Source organism: Rhinoraja longicauda, chromosome 5 (genome assembly GCF_053455715.1).
Source record: "Rhinoraja longicauda isolate Sanriku21f chromosome 5, sRhiLon1.1, whole genome shotgun sequence".
Lineage (NCBI taxonomy): Eukaryota > Metazoa > Chordata > Chondrichthyes > Rajiformes > Arhynchobatidae > Rhinoraja > Rhinoraja longicauda.
In genome coordinates this window covers 64,270,163-64,290,647 of record NC_135957.1, presented here as the reverse complement: position 1 = coordinate 64,290,647, position 20,485 = coordinate 64,270,163, and the positions used below count along the sequence as shown (strand labels likewise).

Sequence of the window (20,485 nt, the reverse complement as noted above, 5' to 3'; positions counted from 1 at the left end):
TTTCAGGTTGGTGTCTCTGCTGAATAGCAAGGACAGAATGCTGCAAAAAAGTAATAAAGAGTGTCACCCTTAAAGGATAACAAAGGGAATTAGAAGAAACTTGTGAAATTAGATTTACCAACGAGATCTACTGTTCTGAGAATGTATGTAGGTTAATTGGCTGGGTAAATGTAAAAATTGTCCCTAGTGGGTGTAGGATAGTGTACGGGGATCGCTGGGCGGCACGGACTTGGAGGGCCGAAAAGGCCTGTTTCCGGCTGTATATATATGATGATATGATGATGAATAGTAAGAATGGAACCATTGATGAAGATAATCTAAAAACTTTAGAACATTTTCAATAGATTGAGACCAGTGTGAATTTATGACAGCTAAATCATCTTTGTCAAATATGTTGTTTTTATATTAGAATTATCAAGATAGATTAGGTATGATCCCAAATGATGTGGTGTATTGGAGCTTTTAGAAGTATTTTGACATTGAAGATAAATAAAACTAGAACGGACGGGATTAGAAATATTAAAAATTTTAAAGCTGCAGATGCAATTTTTTTTTTTAAACTAAAGATGTTGGATGACTGCAATAAAAATAGAAGATGTTGGAAATACCCCACAAGTTAGGTAGAAATTGTGAAAGAGAAACACAATTAACATTATGAGTCAAAGACGATTGGTAAGAACTTGGAAAGAGAGTTTTAAGTTCCAGAGGACGGTGCAGGAGGAAGGGATTGGATGAACCCTCTCACCACTTCCTTTCCAACTTAGAACTGCCTATTTATCTCTCTTTTGCAGTCCTGACAATAATCCTCTACCTGTAACTTAACCGAGTTAAGTTACAGGTAGAGGACTTATTGTCAGGACTGCAAAAGAGAGATAAATAGGCAGTTCTCTTTCTCTTTCCACAGCTGCTATCCAACCTGAAAATTATTTCCAACCTTCCTTTTTTTTTTAAGTCCTAGAGTGCAGGAATAGCCCTTTGGCCCAACTAGCCAAGCCGACCAATATAACCCATCCAAGCTAGTCTCATGTACCTGCACCTATCCATTGTCCTGTCCAAATGTTTGTTAAATGCTATTATTGTACCTTCCTCAACCACTTAGAGTCATAAAGTGTGGAAACAGGTCCATCGGCCCAACTTGCCCACACTGCCAGCAAGTCTCACCTGCCAGAATTTCCCTCCAAACCTGTCCTATCCATGTACCTGTCTAACTGTTTCTTAAATGTTGGGTATGTCCCTGCATCAACTACCTCCTCTGGTAGTTTGTTCCATACACCCACCACCCTTTGTGTGAAAAAGTTACCCCTCAGATTCCTATTAAATCTTTTCTCATTCACCTTAAACATACCTCCTCGGGCACCTTGTCCCATTTGCTCGCCATTCCCTGTGTGAAAAAGTAGCCGCTCTGGTTCCTATTTAATCCTTACCCTTAAGCCATAAACCTGTGCCCTTTAGTTCTTGATTCCCCTAGCCTGGGAAAAAGTGTGCATTCACCCTATTTATTTCGCTCATAATTTTATACACTGCCATGTGATTGCCCCTCTTTCAAGATCACCCCTCCCTCCATTAAGATCAAGATCACCCCTCAGCCTCCTGCAACTCTTCAGCATGTGGAACCTCAAAGCTGCATCTTGATCAACACCGTCAGCGGCAATAGCCGGTGGGGCAGATGTTCCTACTGAGATAGACGAGCATTAGGGCAGTGTTCAAACTTTAAATTACAGCAAACAGTCCTCTAGTGACAAGTGAGAATGAAGTATACAATCATGTAATGACAACTTTGTGGTAAGTGAAAGTGTAAAAATACGTGTGCTGTGTAATTTTAAATGATCGTACACAATATGGTACAATTTTAGTGTACTGTATTTTGCCCCACTGCTGCAATAAGTCATAATTTATTAGTGCACTGAAGAACATTGCATTTCATTTCCCTTATTCTGTAATCTTTACTATTATCGATTATGTAAAAATGTACTTAACTCTTGACTAAGTAGCATTTTGGCAAATGTACATCTGGCTCCAGTCTTCGTGGATGCAATTTAGCCTCTGCTGGTGGCCCAGCCTTGGCACCCCGAAACATACATACAGTACACAATATTCACGAACATTGGAGACACAAGTGACTGCAGATGCTTAAGTCTGGAACACCAGATGAACTGCTGGAGGAACTCATCGATTTGAAGGGAATGTAACGGAGATGAGGAAAAACTTTTTCAGTCAGAGAGTTGTGAATCTGTGGAATTCTCTGCCTGAGAAGGCAGTGGAGGCCAATTCTCTGAATGCATTCAAGAGAGAGCTGGATAGAGCTCTTAAGGATAGCGAAGTCAGGGGGTATGGGGAGAAGGCAGGAACGGGGTACTGATTGAGAATGATTAGCCATGATCACATTGAATGGCGGTGCTGGCTCGAAGGGCCGAATGGCCTCCTCCTGCACCTATTGTCTATTGTCAATATTTTGCGTTGAAACATCGACCAATCCTTAGCTGCTCTCCCGAAGGATGTGCTTGACCAGCGGAGTTCCTCCAGCAGCTTATTTGTTGATTCACTCACATTATTTGTCGTAGGCTTGGGTTGCCAGAGAGTTTTGCACATCTCCTCCAAACCTTTATTTAGATTTGCAGTAAAGAGTCTTCAGAAATGAAATGAATCAAGGTGAGAATCTGTTCTTGTTGTGTGTGATAAATTCATGATTATAGTGGACGAGCAAAAACAATTCCAAAGATGCTTCTCTGGTCTTATTTCGGAGAAAGGTTTTAATATTCTGCCTGGGAGGTTTGCCGTCTGAACAGGTTAAATGTTCACCTGCAAGTAGCACTCTTAATAATTTTTATTGTTTGGTGAGGAAACCTCGCTCGGCAGGTTGCGAGACAAGAAAAAACATAGATTAGCTGGACACAAAATGAAGAAGGTAGCTATTAATAAACTAACCAACTGTACAGTTAAAAAATGAGTACGTTAGGAAATATATAGAAACATGAATGACAGCATTGACAGCAAGTTGGTAACCATTTCCTCGTAAAAATATGAGGCTAATCTGAGCAATTTTGCTGTTCAGATTCAATAATTGTTTTCAAATTAAACTGGGATTTTCTTTGTTCTTCTGAAAGTGTGAATAACTAAATTTGATTGCTTACAGCGGTAGCAGTACAGTGCTTTCTATATAAAATGGCAACTCCCGCAGAGAATTTCAGTTATGATCGCATGCACTCACGAAAAGGCAGATTATCTGTTTGTGGTCTTGATTGAAGTGCATAGCAAGCAAATATAGGGTTTGCCCTGTGCAAAGATCTTGGAATCAGTGTTGATGCCACATACAGCCATATCCATTCAATAGTGCCGGTGGTTTGAAACCTTAAACCCTCTTCTCACACAGCACCAATCCTGTGATGAGGCACTTGCAGCGTCTGAAGGTTAGGGCATGTAAAATACGGGGCTGGAAGAAAACATCCTGCTATTCCATTGGATGCAAATGGTAGCGTTGGCCCATAAAACACCTCTTCTTTGCCTTCCGTACTAACATCCAGTATCTGGCAAAACAACATAGATTTTTGAGTTTCACGTGCATTTTTATTAGTCATATATATTTTCATCACAAGAATTTCCTGGTTAAAATATACCATGTTCTCACTTGCATTTTTAATGTCTGCTGAGATTTAAGCAGCAGGCATGCCTTCACCTCCCCTTTTAGCATTTTAAGAGAATAATTCCCTTCGCAATTCTCTGGCATGTTAGACAATAGACAATACGTGCAGGAGTAGGTTATTCAGCCCTTCGAGCCAGCACCGCCATTCAATGCGATCATGGCTGATCACTCTCAATCAGTACCCCGTTCCTGCCTTCTCCCCATACCCCCTCACTCCGCTATCCTTAAGAGCTCTATCCAGCTCTCTCTTGAAAGCATCCAACGAACTGGCCTCCACTGCCTTCTGAGGCAGAGAATTCCACACCTTCACCACTCTCTGACTGAAAAAGTTCTTCCTCATCTCCGTTCTAAATGGCCTACCCCTTATTCTTAAACTGTGGCCCCTTGTTCTGGACTCCCCCAACATTGGGAACATGTTTCCTGCCTCTAATGTGTCCAACCCCCTAATTATCTTATATGTTTCAATAAGATCCCCCCTCATCCTTCTAAATTCTAGTGTATACAAGCCTATGTTCTCACTAACCACTCCATATTTTATGGAATTTTCCCTTGCAACCACAAGATGCAAGGCCTGTCCTTTCTCCTCTTCCCCTCCCACCATACTGGGATCCAACCAGTCCTTCCAGGTGAAGCCTTAATTTGTTTGTCCTTCTTCCAGCGTACTGTATTGCATACAGTGTTCTCAAAATGGAACATCACTTATTTTTCCATCTGAACGCATTGCAGTTTTCTGGACTAGATAAAGAATTCACCAACTTCGGGTATCTCACTTTATCTGCCTGGATCAGAAGTGGTCATTTGTATCATAACCGATACCTGTAGGTCAGTTCAGTTTAGTTTATTGTCACGTGTACCGAGGCACAGTGAATAGCTTTTGTTGCATGCTATCCGGTCAGCGGAAAGACAATACATGATTACCATCGAGTCATTTGCACTACATAGATACATGATAAGGGAATAATGTTTAGTGCATCAATCTGAAATATTGGTTCAATTTTACCCTGTCCATTAGTACAGTGTTACCTGCTGCACAGGTCTCTCAGCCTTGCTACTGCCAACATATAGAATATCGACAAAGAAGCATATTCACCCTGTAATCCATTTGGACGAGTCTCACCCGACCAAAGATACTGTCTTTGTTATAATCTATCCCACCAGCTGCTTTCTCTGCAAACTTAAATTAACATTTAAACATTTTTCTTTCATCATTCTGACCTGTGACATTAATTCTGTTTCTCCTTCCACAGATGTTACCCTGACCTATTGGGTGTTTTCTATATTTATTTCTGATTTAACATAGGTTTAGATTCACTCATTCCTTCTCTCCTGGATGCTGCCTGACCTGCTGAGTTACTCCTGCATTTTGTGATACCTGAATAATAGCGTTAATAAGTTCTTTTGAACCATTTAAACTTCAAACCTATAATTTGTTTTCCTGTTCATCTTATCTTGTGTTACAGGTCAGAACACCGAAAGAGATATTATAAAATGTTAATTTAAATTAGGAGAGATAGTGGCTGGAGGGATGGATAAAACAAAGACGATATCTGTGGTTGGGCGAGTCTCGACCAAATGGATTACAGGGAAAGTTCATTTCATATTTTACAATATCCAAAACTAGGTATGCCACAAATTTGGTTAATTATAGCTGTCAATTTCATTTGTTACAGTCTCATCAAGATTCCTTATAGTCGTGGATAGTGGCAAAGCAATGGTGCCGACTGTAGATCTGCACAAAAATGGGCCATTTTCTAATGCCTGTTGCTCCAAGGCATCAATTCAATAGGATCCCTGGAGCCCATCAGCTTGAATTAGCAATGTGGTTAATCAAAGAATTTTTACACAAGCAAGATGAAAAAAAAAGCAGTGTTGAATTAACTTTTCTTTTAACATTTTAGAAAACACTACTGCAATTAATTAACTATAAATAAGATTAAAGTTGAAATATCCAAAATAAATATTGGAAAAATTAACTGATTTTTTAATTAAAATATGACGCAACTATAATTCACAAACATAAAAATAGTTTTTTTTAAACAGCTAAAGTAGCTTAAAATTAGATTCAAAAGCCAATTGAGCTACAAAGCATATGTTTGACAGTAAGTGTCTTTAGATTAACAGTAATTGAAATGATTTTCAGTGATTCTTTTGGTGAAAACTGCCAAAAGCACATTCTGCGCAGGAAGACTAAATCACAGACCACTCCTTCTAGATTTTCATGTCAAGCGACACATACACAAAAATTGAGAATTTGTTGCTGGTTTCATTATCGAACAAGTAGCAATGCCAATAGTCACAACATTTTTAATACTTTAAAATCTGAACCAACAGATGTATGCCATTGTGGCATTTTCTACTAGGTTGCATCTTGAAGATTGCGACTAAAGTTCTTCATAAAATGTATTCAATACCACAAATGAACCAAGATTCTGACCTGGATACAAGCTAGTGGCTCATTGGTCCATATGGAATACCCGCCAACTAGGTATATTCTTTCATTGTGCACTGCGACGCCAGATTCATTTTGACCTAATGTAGAAAAATACAAGGTAATGATTTGTAAAAAAAATCTACCACTTAGCTTAATTCTATGGAATTTGAATATTGTATTGGAATTCTGAATAAAAGTTGAAAATTACACAGTTGTCGGCAGAGTGCAGTACAAACAATAGTTGATAATATCTGTTAGTCAATGCTTTTTAACCATTACTAATGTGTTGAATTTAGTTACTCTTGTGGAGCTCGATGCATCGACATTGATGTTTCTTTCGTCTTAGAGTCATAGAGTCGATAAACACGGAAACAGGCCCTTCGTCCCAACTCATGCAAGCTGACAGAGATGTATCTGCTGTAAGTACCACTGGCAGCTTGTTCCATATACCCACCAGTGTCACTGTACAAAAGATGACCCTCTGTTTTTTATTATATCTTTCCCCTCTCACCTTAAACCTATGTACTCTAGTTCGTGATTCCCTTATCCTGAAAAAAAGACCATGAGCATTCATCCTTTTAATTTCTCTCTTGATCCAAAATCACCCCTCAGCTTCCTGTGCTCCAAAGAATAAAGTCTTAGCCTACCCAATCTCTCCCTAAAGCTCATGCCTTCAACTCCGAGCAACATCCTCATAAATCTTCTCTGCACCTTTCCAGCTTAATGGCATCTTTCCTGTAACCGTGTGATTAAAAACTGAACCCAATACTCCAAGTGCAGCTTCACTAACATCTTGTACAATTGTAATGTAATGTCCCACCTTCTATACTCAAGTCCCTGACTGAAGAAAGGCCACCGTGGCAAAAGCATTCTTCACTACCCGATCTACCTGGGACGGAACACTTTCAGGAAACCATGTCCTTGTACTCTTAGATCCCTCTTTTCTACAACACTGCCCAGGAGCTCTATCAGAACCCCTATGACAGACCTTTCCCTTACATTTTCTGATTTATTAAAGGTGAGTATGGTTGATGTTTAGACTTCCACGTTCATTCAATGGGAAGATCTGCTTGTGTAAAGATCAGGACATCTTATACGTAACATTTTTAAAAAAAAGCAAATTCTACAACAAAATAGAGAAAGAAATTATCTATAATAAAAGTGTGAACAAAGAAAAAAAACACAACCTCAGTATGCCCAACGTGTTCGACAACCAGCGAAGTTAAATACTGGTGTTAGGCTGAGGAAAATTCACATTTTAAAATACAAAAAACAAAAAGGACATAGAGTGATACAGTGTGGAAAAAAGCCCTTCGGCCCAACTCGCCCATACCAGCCAACAATTTCCCAGCTACATGAGTCCCACCTGCCTGCGCTTGGTCCATATCCCTCCAAACCTGTCCTATCCATGTACCTGTCTAACTGTTTCTTAAATAATGGGATAGTCCAAGCCTCAACTACCTCCTCTGGCAGCTTGTTCCATACACCCACCACCCTGTGTGTGAAAAGGTACCGCTCAGATTCCTATTAAATCTTTTCCCATTCACCTTGAACCTAAGGTCCTCGATTCCCCTACAAAAGACTGTGCATCCACCCGATCTATTCCTCTCATGATTTGGTACACCACTTATAAGATCTCCCTTCATCCTCCTGCACTCCATGGAATGGAGACCCAGCCTACTTAACCTCTCCCTATAGCTCTAGTCCTGGCAACATCCTTGTAATCAAATCAAGATACATCTAATCAAGAAGGTATCAAGTAAGTTGCTAAACAAGAATATAGGTATGAAGAGAGGAGTAGCCTGGGTGAATAACTGTACATTTCGTAGATGGTGCACAATGCAGTCATTGAGTGTTGGTGGTGAAGGGAATAAACGTTTAAGGTGAAGGTTGAGCGCCAATCACACCATTTGCTTTTTATTAGATGGTGTCAAGTTTCAAACAATTAGATACAAAAGACAACTTAGCGAAAACTGTGAGTTAGATAAAAAAAGATTTGGATATCATGAAAGGAATGGATCGGGTAGATACACAGAGTCTCTTGCCCAGAGTAGGTGAATCGAGGACCAGAGGACATGGGTTTAAGGTGAAAAGATTTAATAGGAATCTGAGGGGTAACTTTTTCACACAAAAGGTGGTGGATGTATGAAACAGGAACTAACCCAACATTTAAAAAACAGTTAGACAGGTACATGGATAGTATAGGTTTGGAGGGATATGACCAATCGCGAGCCGGTGGGACAAGTGTAGCTGGGACACTTTGGCCGGTATGGGAAAGTTGGGCCGAAGGGCCAGTTTCCACACTGTATCACTTTATGACTCTATGACTCATCACTCAGAAAAACCATGACCTGCAAGGCTCTGGGTCTAGTGCTGGAAGGTGTGTATAGGCTGGGTAGCCCTTTCTCACCCTGCACACACACCACGAACAGCTCCTGTGTTGTTCATTTAAGGGCTAAGCTTGGGAGAGACTAGGCTCAGTTAGCAGGGGCAAGGAAAGATGTGTCAGTTATAGCTAATTAACTAGTGATAAGCAGGTCCACTGGCTTTTGACATTGAAAGCCAGGAACAATGATTTTAAAGAAGACGGACTGAAATAAAGGCAATCTTCAGTCTTTGAAAAATGGGCAGTGATGCCATTAATCACTTTATACTCTTAAATAGATCAGGTAATAAATGAATAAACTAATTGCAATAGACTCTGAGGATGTGTACCATATCAGGGGAATATCAGATTTTGGTCTGAACATTTTATAACCAAGGTTTAATGTTCATGAGTGAATTTACCAGAAACATCTGCCAGTACTCCAATTGGTAAGTATGCTACTTTACAATTATTCAAATTTACTTGACTTATAAGCTGCAAACTCTTTGCAGTAATTTTGGTCTTGGAATTATACAAATAGAAAAACTTCCTTTAAAATAGGTTTCAGAAGACACATGAGAGGGACTATAATCCATCCTAGTTGCATGCATTAGACATGTGATTCCACCTATGTCTCATACTATGCTTCCAAAATTGAATTCAATGAAGTCAATGCAATCCTAACTTCAGAAGCAGAGAACATCATGCGGACAATTGTGAAGCAAAAGTTTAACATGAGACTAAAATTGAACTTCTAAGAGACATCTAATCAATCCAAGGTCTTTACTCTGCAATCCATTGCTGCCCATTTCCCTCAAACAGCAGTAATGGCGGTGTAAAGTTCAACATCTTTGTGTTTTTCTCCAATGAATAATATAACTAATTAAATACACACGGAGATAGAATGCTAAAAACATTTTTTTTTAAAACAATGTGAAAAAGGACTTCATAAGAAACTAATTGATGTAATTTGTCATTTATGCAGACTAATTAAAATGTAAGGTTAAATACCTACCTGTGAGTAAGTTGAATTGGCAGCGTACCCACTGGTCAGTGTCGATGTTGTAACAGTCAATTTGTCGAACCAAAATCCGATCATTATTATAGTCCAAGTCATTTCCACCAAGTACATAGAGCTTTCTATTGACAGCTGCCATAATATGATAAACTCGCCTCTGTAACATGGGACTGTGGCTTATCCATTTATTCTGAGAGTCAGAAAAAAATGTAGATGATTACAAAAGGATTTCAGGGCTATTTCTTTGGTACTATTATCCTGACATGACCCGAAAGCTATTCTGATCTGCAACATGTCCCCAGAACCCCTCAGTTACTGAACAATATTGTGATGTTCGGCTGGTTCCTACACCTTGTCAGAGCCCGGTGAGTGTGCGGACTGGTTGCGGATGGGGCAATAAACCAGAGGGAGGTTGGAGCTTTTATTAGATTCACGACGAGGATACAATAATCTGTTGAGATCAACTGTATCTTTGACAACTGGTTTCCAAGAGTAAGTCAAAGAGAATCTGCAGCTCATTGATTACTTTCTTTAGGAACTTATGTTGTCATTGGCAGATTTCTTCACCAGATTTACAAACAGAACCTGACCTGACAATAAAAGTGTAGGAAGGAACTGCAGATGCTGGTTTAAACCGAAGACAGACACAAAAAGCTGGAGTAACTCAGCAGCATCTATGGAGAGAAGGAATAGGTTGATGTTTCGGGTCGAGACCCTTCTTCAGACTGGTGAAGAAGGGTCTCGACCCAAAACGCCACCCATTCCTTCTCTCCTTAGATGCTGCCTGTCCCGCTGAGTTACTCCAGCTTTTTGTGTCGATCTCTGACAATAAAAGTATTGGCAAGGGAATATCTATGAGCTTCGGCATACATATTTACATGTTTCCTCAGTGTACTCTCTTCCTGTTGAAAATAGGGCACACTGCAGGCTAAAACAATACCAGTGTGCATCAGCACCCCTACCATTCTCTGAAATGGATGACTCCTTAGTTTTAAACACTGACCCCTACTTCTCCCACAAGAGGAAATATACTTTCCATGTTCATCCTGTTAAGATTGCTCATGATTTTATTTATTTCAATCAAGTCACTTCTCGCACTTCCAGCCAAATTTGATCAACCTGCGCATTCCAGGTATTAGTCTCGTACATCTCTGAATTGTGTTCAAATGCATGTCGTCATTTTTTAAATAAGGATACCAATGCTGTACACTGCACTCCAGATGTGGTCTCTCCGATGTCCTTTCTAAATAAGGCATGACATCCATACTGATGTATTCAATAGGAAAAGAGACACTGGGGAACTGTGTGGTCATTCAAAAATAAATAAATGACTAGCTGATACTAATCAGTGGAGAAAAAGAGGAGTCAGCACAGTTAGCAGCTATCTGCGTGCTCTTTCGCACATGGCAGCTATTATCACACACGGCAGTGTGCTGAAAACAAAACCCATCTTAAATGACAAATGATAGACTTATTGGAATTCAGAGCCATATCCTTCCAACTGTGACTTTTGTTGGACACTGTATCCAAATAAAACACCACATGAATTTTTAAAAAGCCAGTGAACGTGTAAACACGAAACAGACCTAATGAGAAAAACATTCACTCTTTGAACACTGCAATGGCAGTTTTTTATTAAAAGTTCATCTGCAAATAATAGACTAATTCTGCTGCAGTTTTAATTAAGGTGCATAATGTGGTAACATTTCACATTGGTTGCTTTACTGTATGAACAAATTAAGTGTTAAACTTTAATTGAAGCTGTGCTTGCCAAGGAAAAACCTTGTGTTTAATCGTAAACTAAACTAATGGGCATCTTGGTCGGCATGGACTGTTTCCATGACTGTACCTTTAAAGTAAACTAAACCTAATCCTATGTGTGCGAAGGAACTGCAGATGCTGGCTTAAACAGAAGATAGACACAAAAAACTGGAGTAACTCAGTGGGACAGGCAGCATCTCTGGAGAGAAGGAATGGATGACATTCCGGGTGTCCGAGGGAGGGTCTCGATCCGAAACGTCACGTATTCCTTCTCTCCAGAGATGCTGCCTGCCCCGCTGAGTTACTCCAGCTTCTAAATCTAATCCTATTATCTAAGGGTGGCATAGCGTAGAGTTGCTGCATTACAGCACCAGAGACCTGGGTTCATTCCTGACTATGTACGGATTTTGTACGTTATCCCTGGATACAAAAGATTAACCATTGTTGATGCTTATTAGTAAATTTGGTGAACTTCTTGCACTAAACATTATTCCCCTTATCATGTATATGTACAATGTGGATGGCTCGATTGTAATCGTGTATAGTCTTTCTGCTAGCAACAAAAGCTTTTCACTGTACCTCAGTGCACGTGATAATAAACTAAACTAATCTCCAGGAATGGTTAAAAGAGTGATATACCCAAATCAAAAATACCAGAATCTCAACATAGTGAGGGAGACGTTTTGACAAATGTTTCCAAATACTTGATGAACCACATGAAATATATTCTTGAGTTAAGTTTATTGTCACGTATACCGAGGTTACCCACTTAAACCCTTAGCACGATGGTAATCCCAGTCTACACTAGGAAAATTAATATTCCCTACTATGACCACCCTATTAGTCATGCAACTCTATTTGATATCTTGAAAACAAATAAAATTACACTTAATCTTTTATGTCCAAGGAAACACAAATCTCATGTGTTTAATGTTTACTAGTATTGCGATCGTTTAGGTATCATTTAGGTAAATTTATACTGCATCTGTTCCAAGGCTGTCATTAATACTTTACGTTGAATCTCAGAAATGCTCACAGTTGATGCAGGTAAGTCAGGGTTGTATGTAATTGTGGCTTTACATCTGTCCTCGAAATACTACACTTTTCTTTCAAATTCTGATTATTTTCTAAACCAGTTTCTGATAATTTAACGATTTCCCTGCAAGGACACCCGAGTGGTTTTGCTTGAGAGTTAAGCTGAGTTAAATATTATCTCAGGTTCACGAGGTTAATCCCTGGGATGGTGGGACGAGATACTGAGGAAATATTCTTCTTTGGATGTGACCTGTTCAGCAAGTTACGATCAAAGAAGGTCAGGCAAGTGGGTACAGTCTCTGCAGTCTGTCTGTAGCTACAATGCCTCCAGTCTGTCCATAATGCACAGTCCCTTCAGCCTCTCCATAGAGTGCAGTTACCCCACAGGGTACAGTCTCTACAATCTACACACAGGTTAAGTGTCAGTACTTGTAGGAAGGAACTGCAGATGCGGGTTTACACCGAAGATAGAAACAAAATGCTGGAGTAACTCAGCGAGACAGGCAGCATCTCTGGAGAGACTGGATAGCATGCAACAAAAGCCTTTGATAAGGTCCCACATGGGAGGTTGGTGAGCAAAATTAGAGCACATGGTATTGAGGGTAGGGTATTCACAAGGATAGAGAATTGGTTGGCAGACAGGAAGCAAAGAGTAGGAATAAACGGCTCCTTTTCAGAATGGAAGGCAGTGGTGAGTGGAGTGCCGCAAGGCTCGATGCTGGGGGCACAGCTATTTACAATATATAGTAATGATTTGGATGATGGAATTAGAAGTAACACTAGCAAGTTTGCAGATGACACAAAGCTGGGTGGCAGTGTGAACTGCGAAGAGGATGTTAGGAGGTTGCAGGGTGACTTGGACAGGTTGAGTGAGTGGGAAGATGAATGGCAGATGCAGTATAATGTAGATAAATGTGAGGTTATCCACTTTGGCGGCAAAAACAAGGAGGCAGATTATTATCTCAAATGGTATCAGATTAGATAAAGGGGAATGCAACGAGACCTGGGTGTCCTTGTACACCACTCACTGAAAGTAAGCGTGCAGGTACAGCAGGACAGCAGGCAGAGAAGAAAGCTGATGGCATGTTGGTCTTCATAACGAGAGGATTTAAGTATAGGAGCAGTTGTATAGGGCCCTGGTGAGACCACATCTGGAGTATTGTGTTCAGTTTTGGTCTCCTAATTTGAGGAAGGACTAGACAAAGTGGGCCCGTTGGGCCCATTCCCCACTCCCCCATTCTCTCCTCCCCCATCCCCACTCTTACTCTCCCCACACTCTCCCCTTTGGCCCGTCCTCTTAGGGTTTCCATTGTATCCGGGAGGGGGGAGGGAGTGAAGGGGGGAGGGAGGGAGAGGGTGGTTTGGGGGAGGGAGGTGTGGAGTGATCGAGGGGGAGGGAGTAGTGGAGGGAGGGATGTGTTGAGGATGGTGGGGTGAGGGAGGGGGGAGTGTGATGAAAGATGGGGTGGTATTTGTGGAGGGAGGGAGGGGGGGGAGAGAAGGGGGGAGGGAGGGATGGGTGAGAGGGGAGGGATATGGACCTTCCCTTTTCCCAGTACCCCTCTTTCCCCCACCACCAAGTCCCCTCCGCACGACCCCTGTTGTCCCATTCCCCATTCTCAGACCCCGTTGGGCCCGTCCCCACACCCCCCATTCTCTCCTCCCCCAGCCCCACTCTTACTCTCCAAGTGTGCCCGTTGGGCCCGTCCTCCTGATCTGTGTATGTCAAGTGACCACTATAACTTCCTTTTTTTTTTTTTCCTAATCAGATGTGCAGCACTTTGGTCAACGTGGGTTGTTTTTAAATGTGCTATACAAATATAATTGACTTGACTTGACTGTTTTTAATTTTTTTTTTACTAAAACCTCTGTAACTTAAAATATACGCGACCGTATCAAATAAAAAAACCATTTTCCAGCAGAGTTCAGCGCGGTGATGAAGGCGGTGCAAAAATCGTGGCGCTACGGTTCACCTTTTTTTTTCAATAAATCCGCTTTAAACCTCCGTAACTTAAAAAATATGCGACCAAATTAAATGAAAATATCACGGCCGAGCGAGCGCGAGATTGTCGGTTAAGGCGGTGCAAAAATTGTGGCGCGACGGTTCACCGTTTTGCCGTAATCACTGTTACGTATATAGAAACAGATATATTCACAAGATCTGAGTTTTAGTAATATACTAGAACAAGTGTGCCCGTTGGAAGCGGGCCCGTTGGGCCCGTCCCCACTCCCCCCATTCCCTCCTCCCCCAGCCCTACTCTTACCCATTTTGTGATGACAGATGTTGCGGTATTTGTTGATGGGTGAGAGAGTGAGTTGGGAGGGGGGGGTGGTTTGCGGGGAGAGGAGAGAAGCAAGGGGAGAGAGGAGAGGTGTGCCGGTGATCGCGGGCTTGCTCCGCTAACGGCGTCCATTGTTTTTGTGCGTGTGAGGATATTCCGCGCATGCGTGTTGAGTAGTACTGAGTGTGGAGATTCCGCGCATGCGTACTGAGCACTGCCGGACCGCAGCGCCCCCCTTCTGTCAAAGCTTCGATAAATGAGGGGGGGGCAGCGCCTTTAGACCTCTGTAACTTAAAAAATATGCGTCCGAATTAAATAAAAATATCATTTTCCAGCAGCGAACCGCATGCTGATTAATGCGGTTCAAAAATCGTGGCGCTACGGTTCACCGTTTTTCCGGAATTTCCTTCAGCCGACATCAGTGGAATATATATACAAACATCGCTTCAAGATCTGAGTTTTAGTAGTATATAGATAGATAGATAGATGTCCTTGCCGTTGAAGCAGTGCAGCGTAAATTCACGAAGATAATCCCTGGGATGGTGGGACTGTCATATGAAGAAAGATAGGAAAGACTGGGTTTATTCACAAAATGCTGGAGTAACTCAGCAGGTCAGGCAGCATCTCGGGAGAGAAGGAATGGGTGACGTTTCGGGTCGAGACCCTTCTTCAGACTTAGGAAAGACTGGGCTTGTATTCACTGGAATTTAGAAGGATGAGAGGGGATCTTATAGAGACGTATAAAATTATTAGGACTGGACAAACTAGATGCAGGAAAAATGTTCCCAATGTTGTGGGAGTCCAGAACCAGGGGCCACAGTCTAAGAATAATGGGGAGACCATTTAAAACTGAGGTGAGAAGAAACTTTTTCACCCAGAGAGTTGCGAATTTGTGGAATTCTCTGCCACAGAAGGCAGTGGAGACTAATTCACTGGATGAATTTAAAAGAGAGTTAGATAGACCTCTAGGGGCTAGTGGAATCGGAGATATGGGGAGAAGGCAGGCACAGGTTACTGATTGTGGATGCTCAGCCATGATCACAATGAATGGCGGTGCTGGCTCGAAGGGCCAAATGGCCTCCTCCTGCAGCTATTTTCTATGTTAAAGCATTTCACTGTACCTTGGTACACGTGACAATAAACTCAACTAAATTAAAATTTTCAAAAAGAGAAGGAACAGGTGATGGTCTCAACCTGAAATGTCACCAATTCCTTCTCTCCAGAGATGCTACCCCACAATTTTGTGTCTATCTTCTTTAAAGTGTTGGTCGTCTCCTGACTATTTGAAAGATAAATATTTTGAATTGAATGAGGATAAATTTCATATCACAAGGCATTTTGGTATATTTTTCCAACTGTTTCAGATTGTTATTCAGGTAAGACTTTTAAAACATTTATCAGCTTTCTGCTGGAATTGATTCCCACTGTTTCTTACCACAGTGCACATATTAATGTCAAGCTTGTTGAAGTGTCTTTTCAGAAAAGTCACTAAAACCTCCGAGAACATGACAACGCTGGAAGATGAGAAATTAGCCTTTGTTAATTTTTTCAAGCATGATAAATTCACTAGAAATATCCGTTTGAGCAAATCTATTAGTACCTGCTTAAAGCAATGTATCCATGAACAGCTCATAGCAATGAAACCCTGGCTACCAGACGACCTTCATGATGTGTCAGATAACTTCAGTTAAAGTTACTCTTAGCAGGTTTAGTTCCCATTTCATAAAATTTTAATTTTCAGTGCACACCTACAAATGTTAAGACTAATCATATGAAGAGTCTTTACAGTACAGAATAACATTGATGCTTACCTGACTTGGATCATACACCATAAGTCTGTTCTGGTATTGAGCTGTGTTCGTCACTCCACCTAACACAAAATAATAATATTAATTCCAGCTAAAAACTTGGTGAGTACTTCATCGTACTATTACATTTCATTCCAAATTTTCATCAACATCTTCTCACCCTGTCTTGCCTCTCAATCATCCCCATTTCATAGAAAACATAGAAAATAGGTGCAGGAGTAGGCCATTCAGCCCTTCAATATGATCATAGCTGATCATCCAGAATTAGTACCCTGTTCCTGCTTTCCCCCCGTCCCGCTTGATTCCGTTAGCAATCTGGATCATTTGTCCAAATTCCTGAATAAATATTGTATAAACATTATGAGACTGAGAAACAAGAATAAAACTGTTAGAGACATCAGCCAAACCTTAGGCTTACCAAAATCAACTGTTTGGAACATCATTAAGAAGAAAGAGAGCACTGGTGAGCTTACGAATCGCAAAGGAACTGGCAGGCCAAGGAAGACCTCCACAGCTGATGACAGAAAAATTCTCTCTATAACAAAGAAAAATCCCCAAACACCTGTCCGACAGATCAGAAACACTCTTCAGGTGTGGATTTGTCAATGACAAGTCTACTGTCCGCAGAAGACTTCATGAACAGAAATGCAGAGGCTAAACTGCAAGATGCAAAAAACTGGTTAGCCGCAAAAATAGGATGGCCGGGTTACAGTTTGCCAAGAAGTACTTAAAAGAGCAAACACGGTTCTGGAAAAAGGTCTTGTGGACAGATGAGACGAGGACTAACTTACATCAGAGTGATGGCTGGAGCAAAGTATGGAGGGGGAAAGGAACTGCCCAAGATCCAAAGCATACCACCTCATCTGTGAAACACAGTGGTGGGGGTGTTATGAAATGGGTATGTAAGGCTGCTGAAGGTACTAGCTCATGTATCATCATTGATGATACAACTGCTAATGGTAGTAGCATATTGAATTCCGAAGTGTATAGACACATCCTATCTGTTCAAGTTCAAACAAATGCCTTAAAACTCATTGGCCGGCGGTTCATTCTGCAGCAAGACAATGATCCCAAACATGCTGCTAAAGCAACAAAGGAGTTTTTCAAAGCTAAAAAATGGTCAATACTTGAGTGGCCAAGTCAATCACCCGATCTAAACCCAATTGAGCATGCCTTTTATATGCTGAAGAGAAAACTGTAGGGGGCCCGCCCCCAAAACAAGCATAAGCTAAAGATGGCTGCAATACAAGCCTGGCAGAGCATCACCAGAGAAGACACCCAGCAACTGGTGATGTCCATGAATCGCAGACTTCAAGCAGTCATTGCATATAAAGGATATGCAACAAAATACTAAACATGACTACTTTCATTTACATGACATTGCTGTGTCCCAAACATTATGGTGCCCTGAAATGGGAGGACTATGTATAAACACTGCTGTAATTTCCACACGGTGAAACCAAAATGTATAAAAATGGCCCTTATTAAAATCTGACAATGTGCACTTTAAACCACATGCGATTTTTTTTCTATTACAAATCTCAAATTGTGGAGTACAGAGGCAAATAAATAAATGATGGGTCTTTATCCCAAACATTATGGAGGGCACTGTATGCATTATTCTAGGGCAAAAACTGTTCCTTCACAAATTCCTCTTGACATAATTGACACTTGTAAATTTTAAATCTGTCTGCTCCAGGCCTAAGCCACAGCCTGGTTACCGCACTCGTTTCCATTTAAATCATCGATGACTCTCAGAGTTTTAGTGATGTAGATCATATTTCGCTCAATCATCTTTACCCCACTTAAATCAAGTTCTGGCAAACTTTAGCTTCATATCCTAGAGATATGGCTGTTCTCTTCTTTGATCTATCTCCAAGCCACAGAATCGTACAAGACAGAAACAGGCCCTTCGATCCACCAGCCACCTGTTGCCTATCTACACTAATCCCATTTTCCAGCACTTGGCCCACAGCTTTTTATGTCATGTTGTCTCAAGTACTCAACAAAATACTTATTAACTTTTGTGACACCACTCCTCAGGCAGTCTGTTTCAGCTTTCAATCACCCCTTTGGTGCATAATTTCTGTCTAAAATTCCCTCTCAACCTCTAACGCCTTACCTTAAACCTGTGATCTCTGGCCACACACCTCTGCCAAGGGACAGATCTTTCTCACCATTTATTTTATCTATGCCCTTAGATACCACAATTAAGTCCTCCCTTTAATTAAGATCCAGAAATAAAACAACTCAGCTTTTAGAATCCAGCTTCATATCTGAATTGCTCCAATCCAGGCAACATCCAAGTGAAGATAGACACAAAATGATGGAGTAACGCTGCGAGACTGGCAGCATCTCTGGAGAGAAGGAACTGGTGACATTTCGAGTCGAGACCCATCTTCAGACCCTTATTGTGTTTATCTTCAGTTTAAACCAGCATCTGCAGTACCTTCCTACACACAACATCCAAGTAGAGCTTCTCTCCACCCCCTCCAGTACAAATGACATCCTTCCAATAAGTGTGGTTATCAAAATTGTGCCTTCTGTTTCGTATGGTTGTACCAATCCTCCATCTTATATTCTCCATCTTAGCTTTTATTGAACCACACCTCTCGTGAAGTAGATGGAGACCATTTTGCCCTTTGAGCTTTTCCAGTTCACAGAGCAATTGAACAATTCCAGATGGGACGTGTCAAAGACTTTGGAGAAGTCCATGGTACATCAACTGAACTGCTCTCATTAATTCACTTAATCATCTCTTCGAAAAATTTGCACCAAAACAAAGCCATCCCTGATTAATCCCTGCCTTTACAAGCCCAGAATAATCCTGAGCCTTAAAACATTTTACCAATTTGTACTGTTCTATGTTCCACAGAGTTTAGCACAGACATGGTGGGTCGAAGGACCTGTTCCTTTGCTGTAATTTCTAAGTTCAATAACTTCTCTACCACTGTCGTTAGATTAATTACCCTGTTATACCTGGTGTATCTCTGCTGCCGGAATAAAGTTACATCATCACTGACACTACAGTTATCTGGCATTTCTTCTGTGACCAGAGAAGATATAAAACTTTCAGTCAAATTCCCAACCAGTCTCTCGATGAGATAATCTCATTGTGCCCTGGGGATTTTTCTATCGTTAAGTCCACTGAAACATTCCTTTTCATTGGTACTTAGTTCTAGAATTCCCCAATCCTCCTCCCAGAATTCTCCATCTACAATGTCCTTCTCCATCGATGGGAAACAGTCATTTAAGACCTCACCTGCATCCTCTAGCTCCATCCAAGGTTTGCAATTTTAATTAAATTAACAAAAAGACCTTGAGCAATCAAAATGGAACAGAATCTATCTACCTATTTATTGTTACATTTTTTAAACAATGCTTTTACATTGACATTTCTAAGTGGTGAACATTTAAAATAAACCTTTCCAAAGTGTCAATTGAGAATCCCGGTGCAATTATAGAGTTAAGCAATTTAGCGATGAAATAAAATTAGTTTCACAAAAATCCTCCAAGCTGGCCAATAACATTATCTGCCTTACACCAATTTCGACCTTCTCCCAAGGTCCAGAATATCCTTATTCATAACTATTTTAAAACATCAAGATTTGTGTTCACTGTTCTCAAAATGCTCTCCCGCTGAAATGGCAGCCACCTGGCCAAGCTTGTATCCCAATACAAGGCCCAGTTATGGTCGCATCTCCAGTTAGACTATCTGCACACTATTTCAAATAACCCTCTTGGATGCACCTATCAAAGCCTCTTGAACTGGTAAAGTCCCAGTCAATATTGAGGAAGTTATAGTCACTCAACTGCAACAACCCTGTTGGTTTTGCATTTTTCTATCGTCTGTCAACATCCCTGTTCTGATTCACGTCCAGTGCAAATTATAAATAAGCAGTGTTGGCTCTTCTTCTGACTCTATCACTCCTTCATACAGAGACACAAGATGCTGGAGTAACTCAGCAGGACAGGCAGCATCTCTGGAGAGAAGGGATGGATGACTTTTCGGGTCGACACCCTTCAGGCCCGAAACGTCACCCATTCCTTCTCTCCTGAGATGCTGCCTGTCCCGCTGAGTTACTCCTGCATTTTGTGTCTATCTTCGATGTAAACCAGCATCTGCAGTTCCTTCCTACACCTCT

At 41.0% G+C, this 20,485-nt stretch overlaps 1 protein-coding gene across 4 annotated transcripts in view; it reads right to left on the bottom strand.

Moving 5' to 3' along the window:
* Positions 1-857: 857 nt before the first annotated feature.
* Positions 858-20,485, bottom strand: part of klhl32 (kelch-like family member 32) — a 191,308-nt gene continuing 171,680 nt past the window's right edge. For all 4 annotated transcript variants that reach the window (XM_078399687.1, XM_078399688.1, XM_078399689.1 and 1 more), the window contains 4 exons: positions 16,344-16,402; positions 9,452-9,644; positions 6,075-6,169; positions 858-3,524 (listed from right to left, as the gene is read on the bottom strand). In XM_078399687.1, coding sequence (XP_078255813.1) covers positions 3,363-3,524; positions 6,075-6,169; positions 9,452-9,644; positions 16,344-16,402 — 509 coding nt within the window. In that variant the 3' untranslated portion in view covers positions 858-3,362. The remainder of the gene's footprint in view (positions 3,525-6,074; positions 6,170-9,451; positions 9,645-16,343; positions 16,403-20,485) is intronic.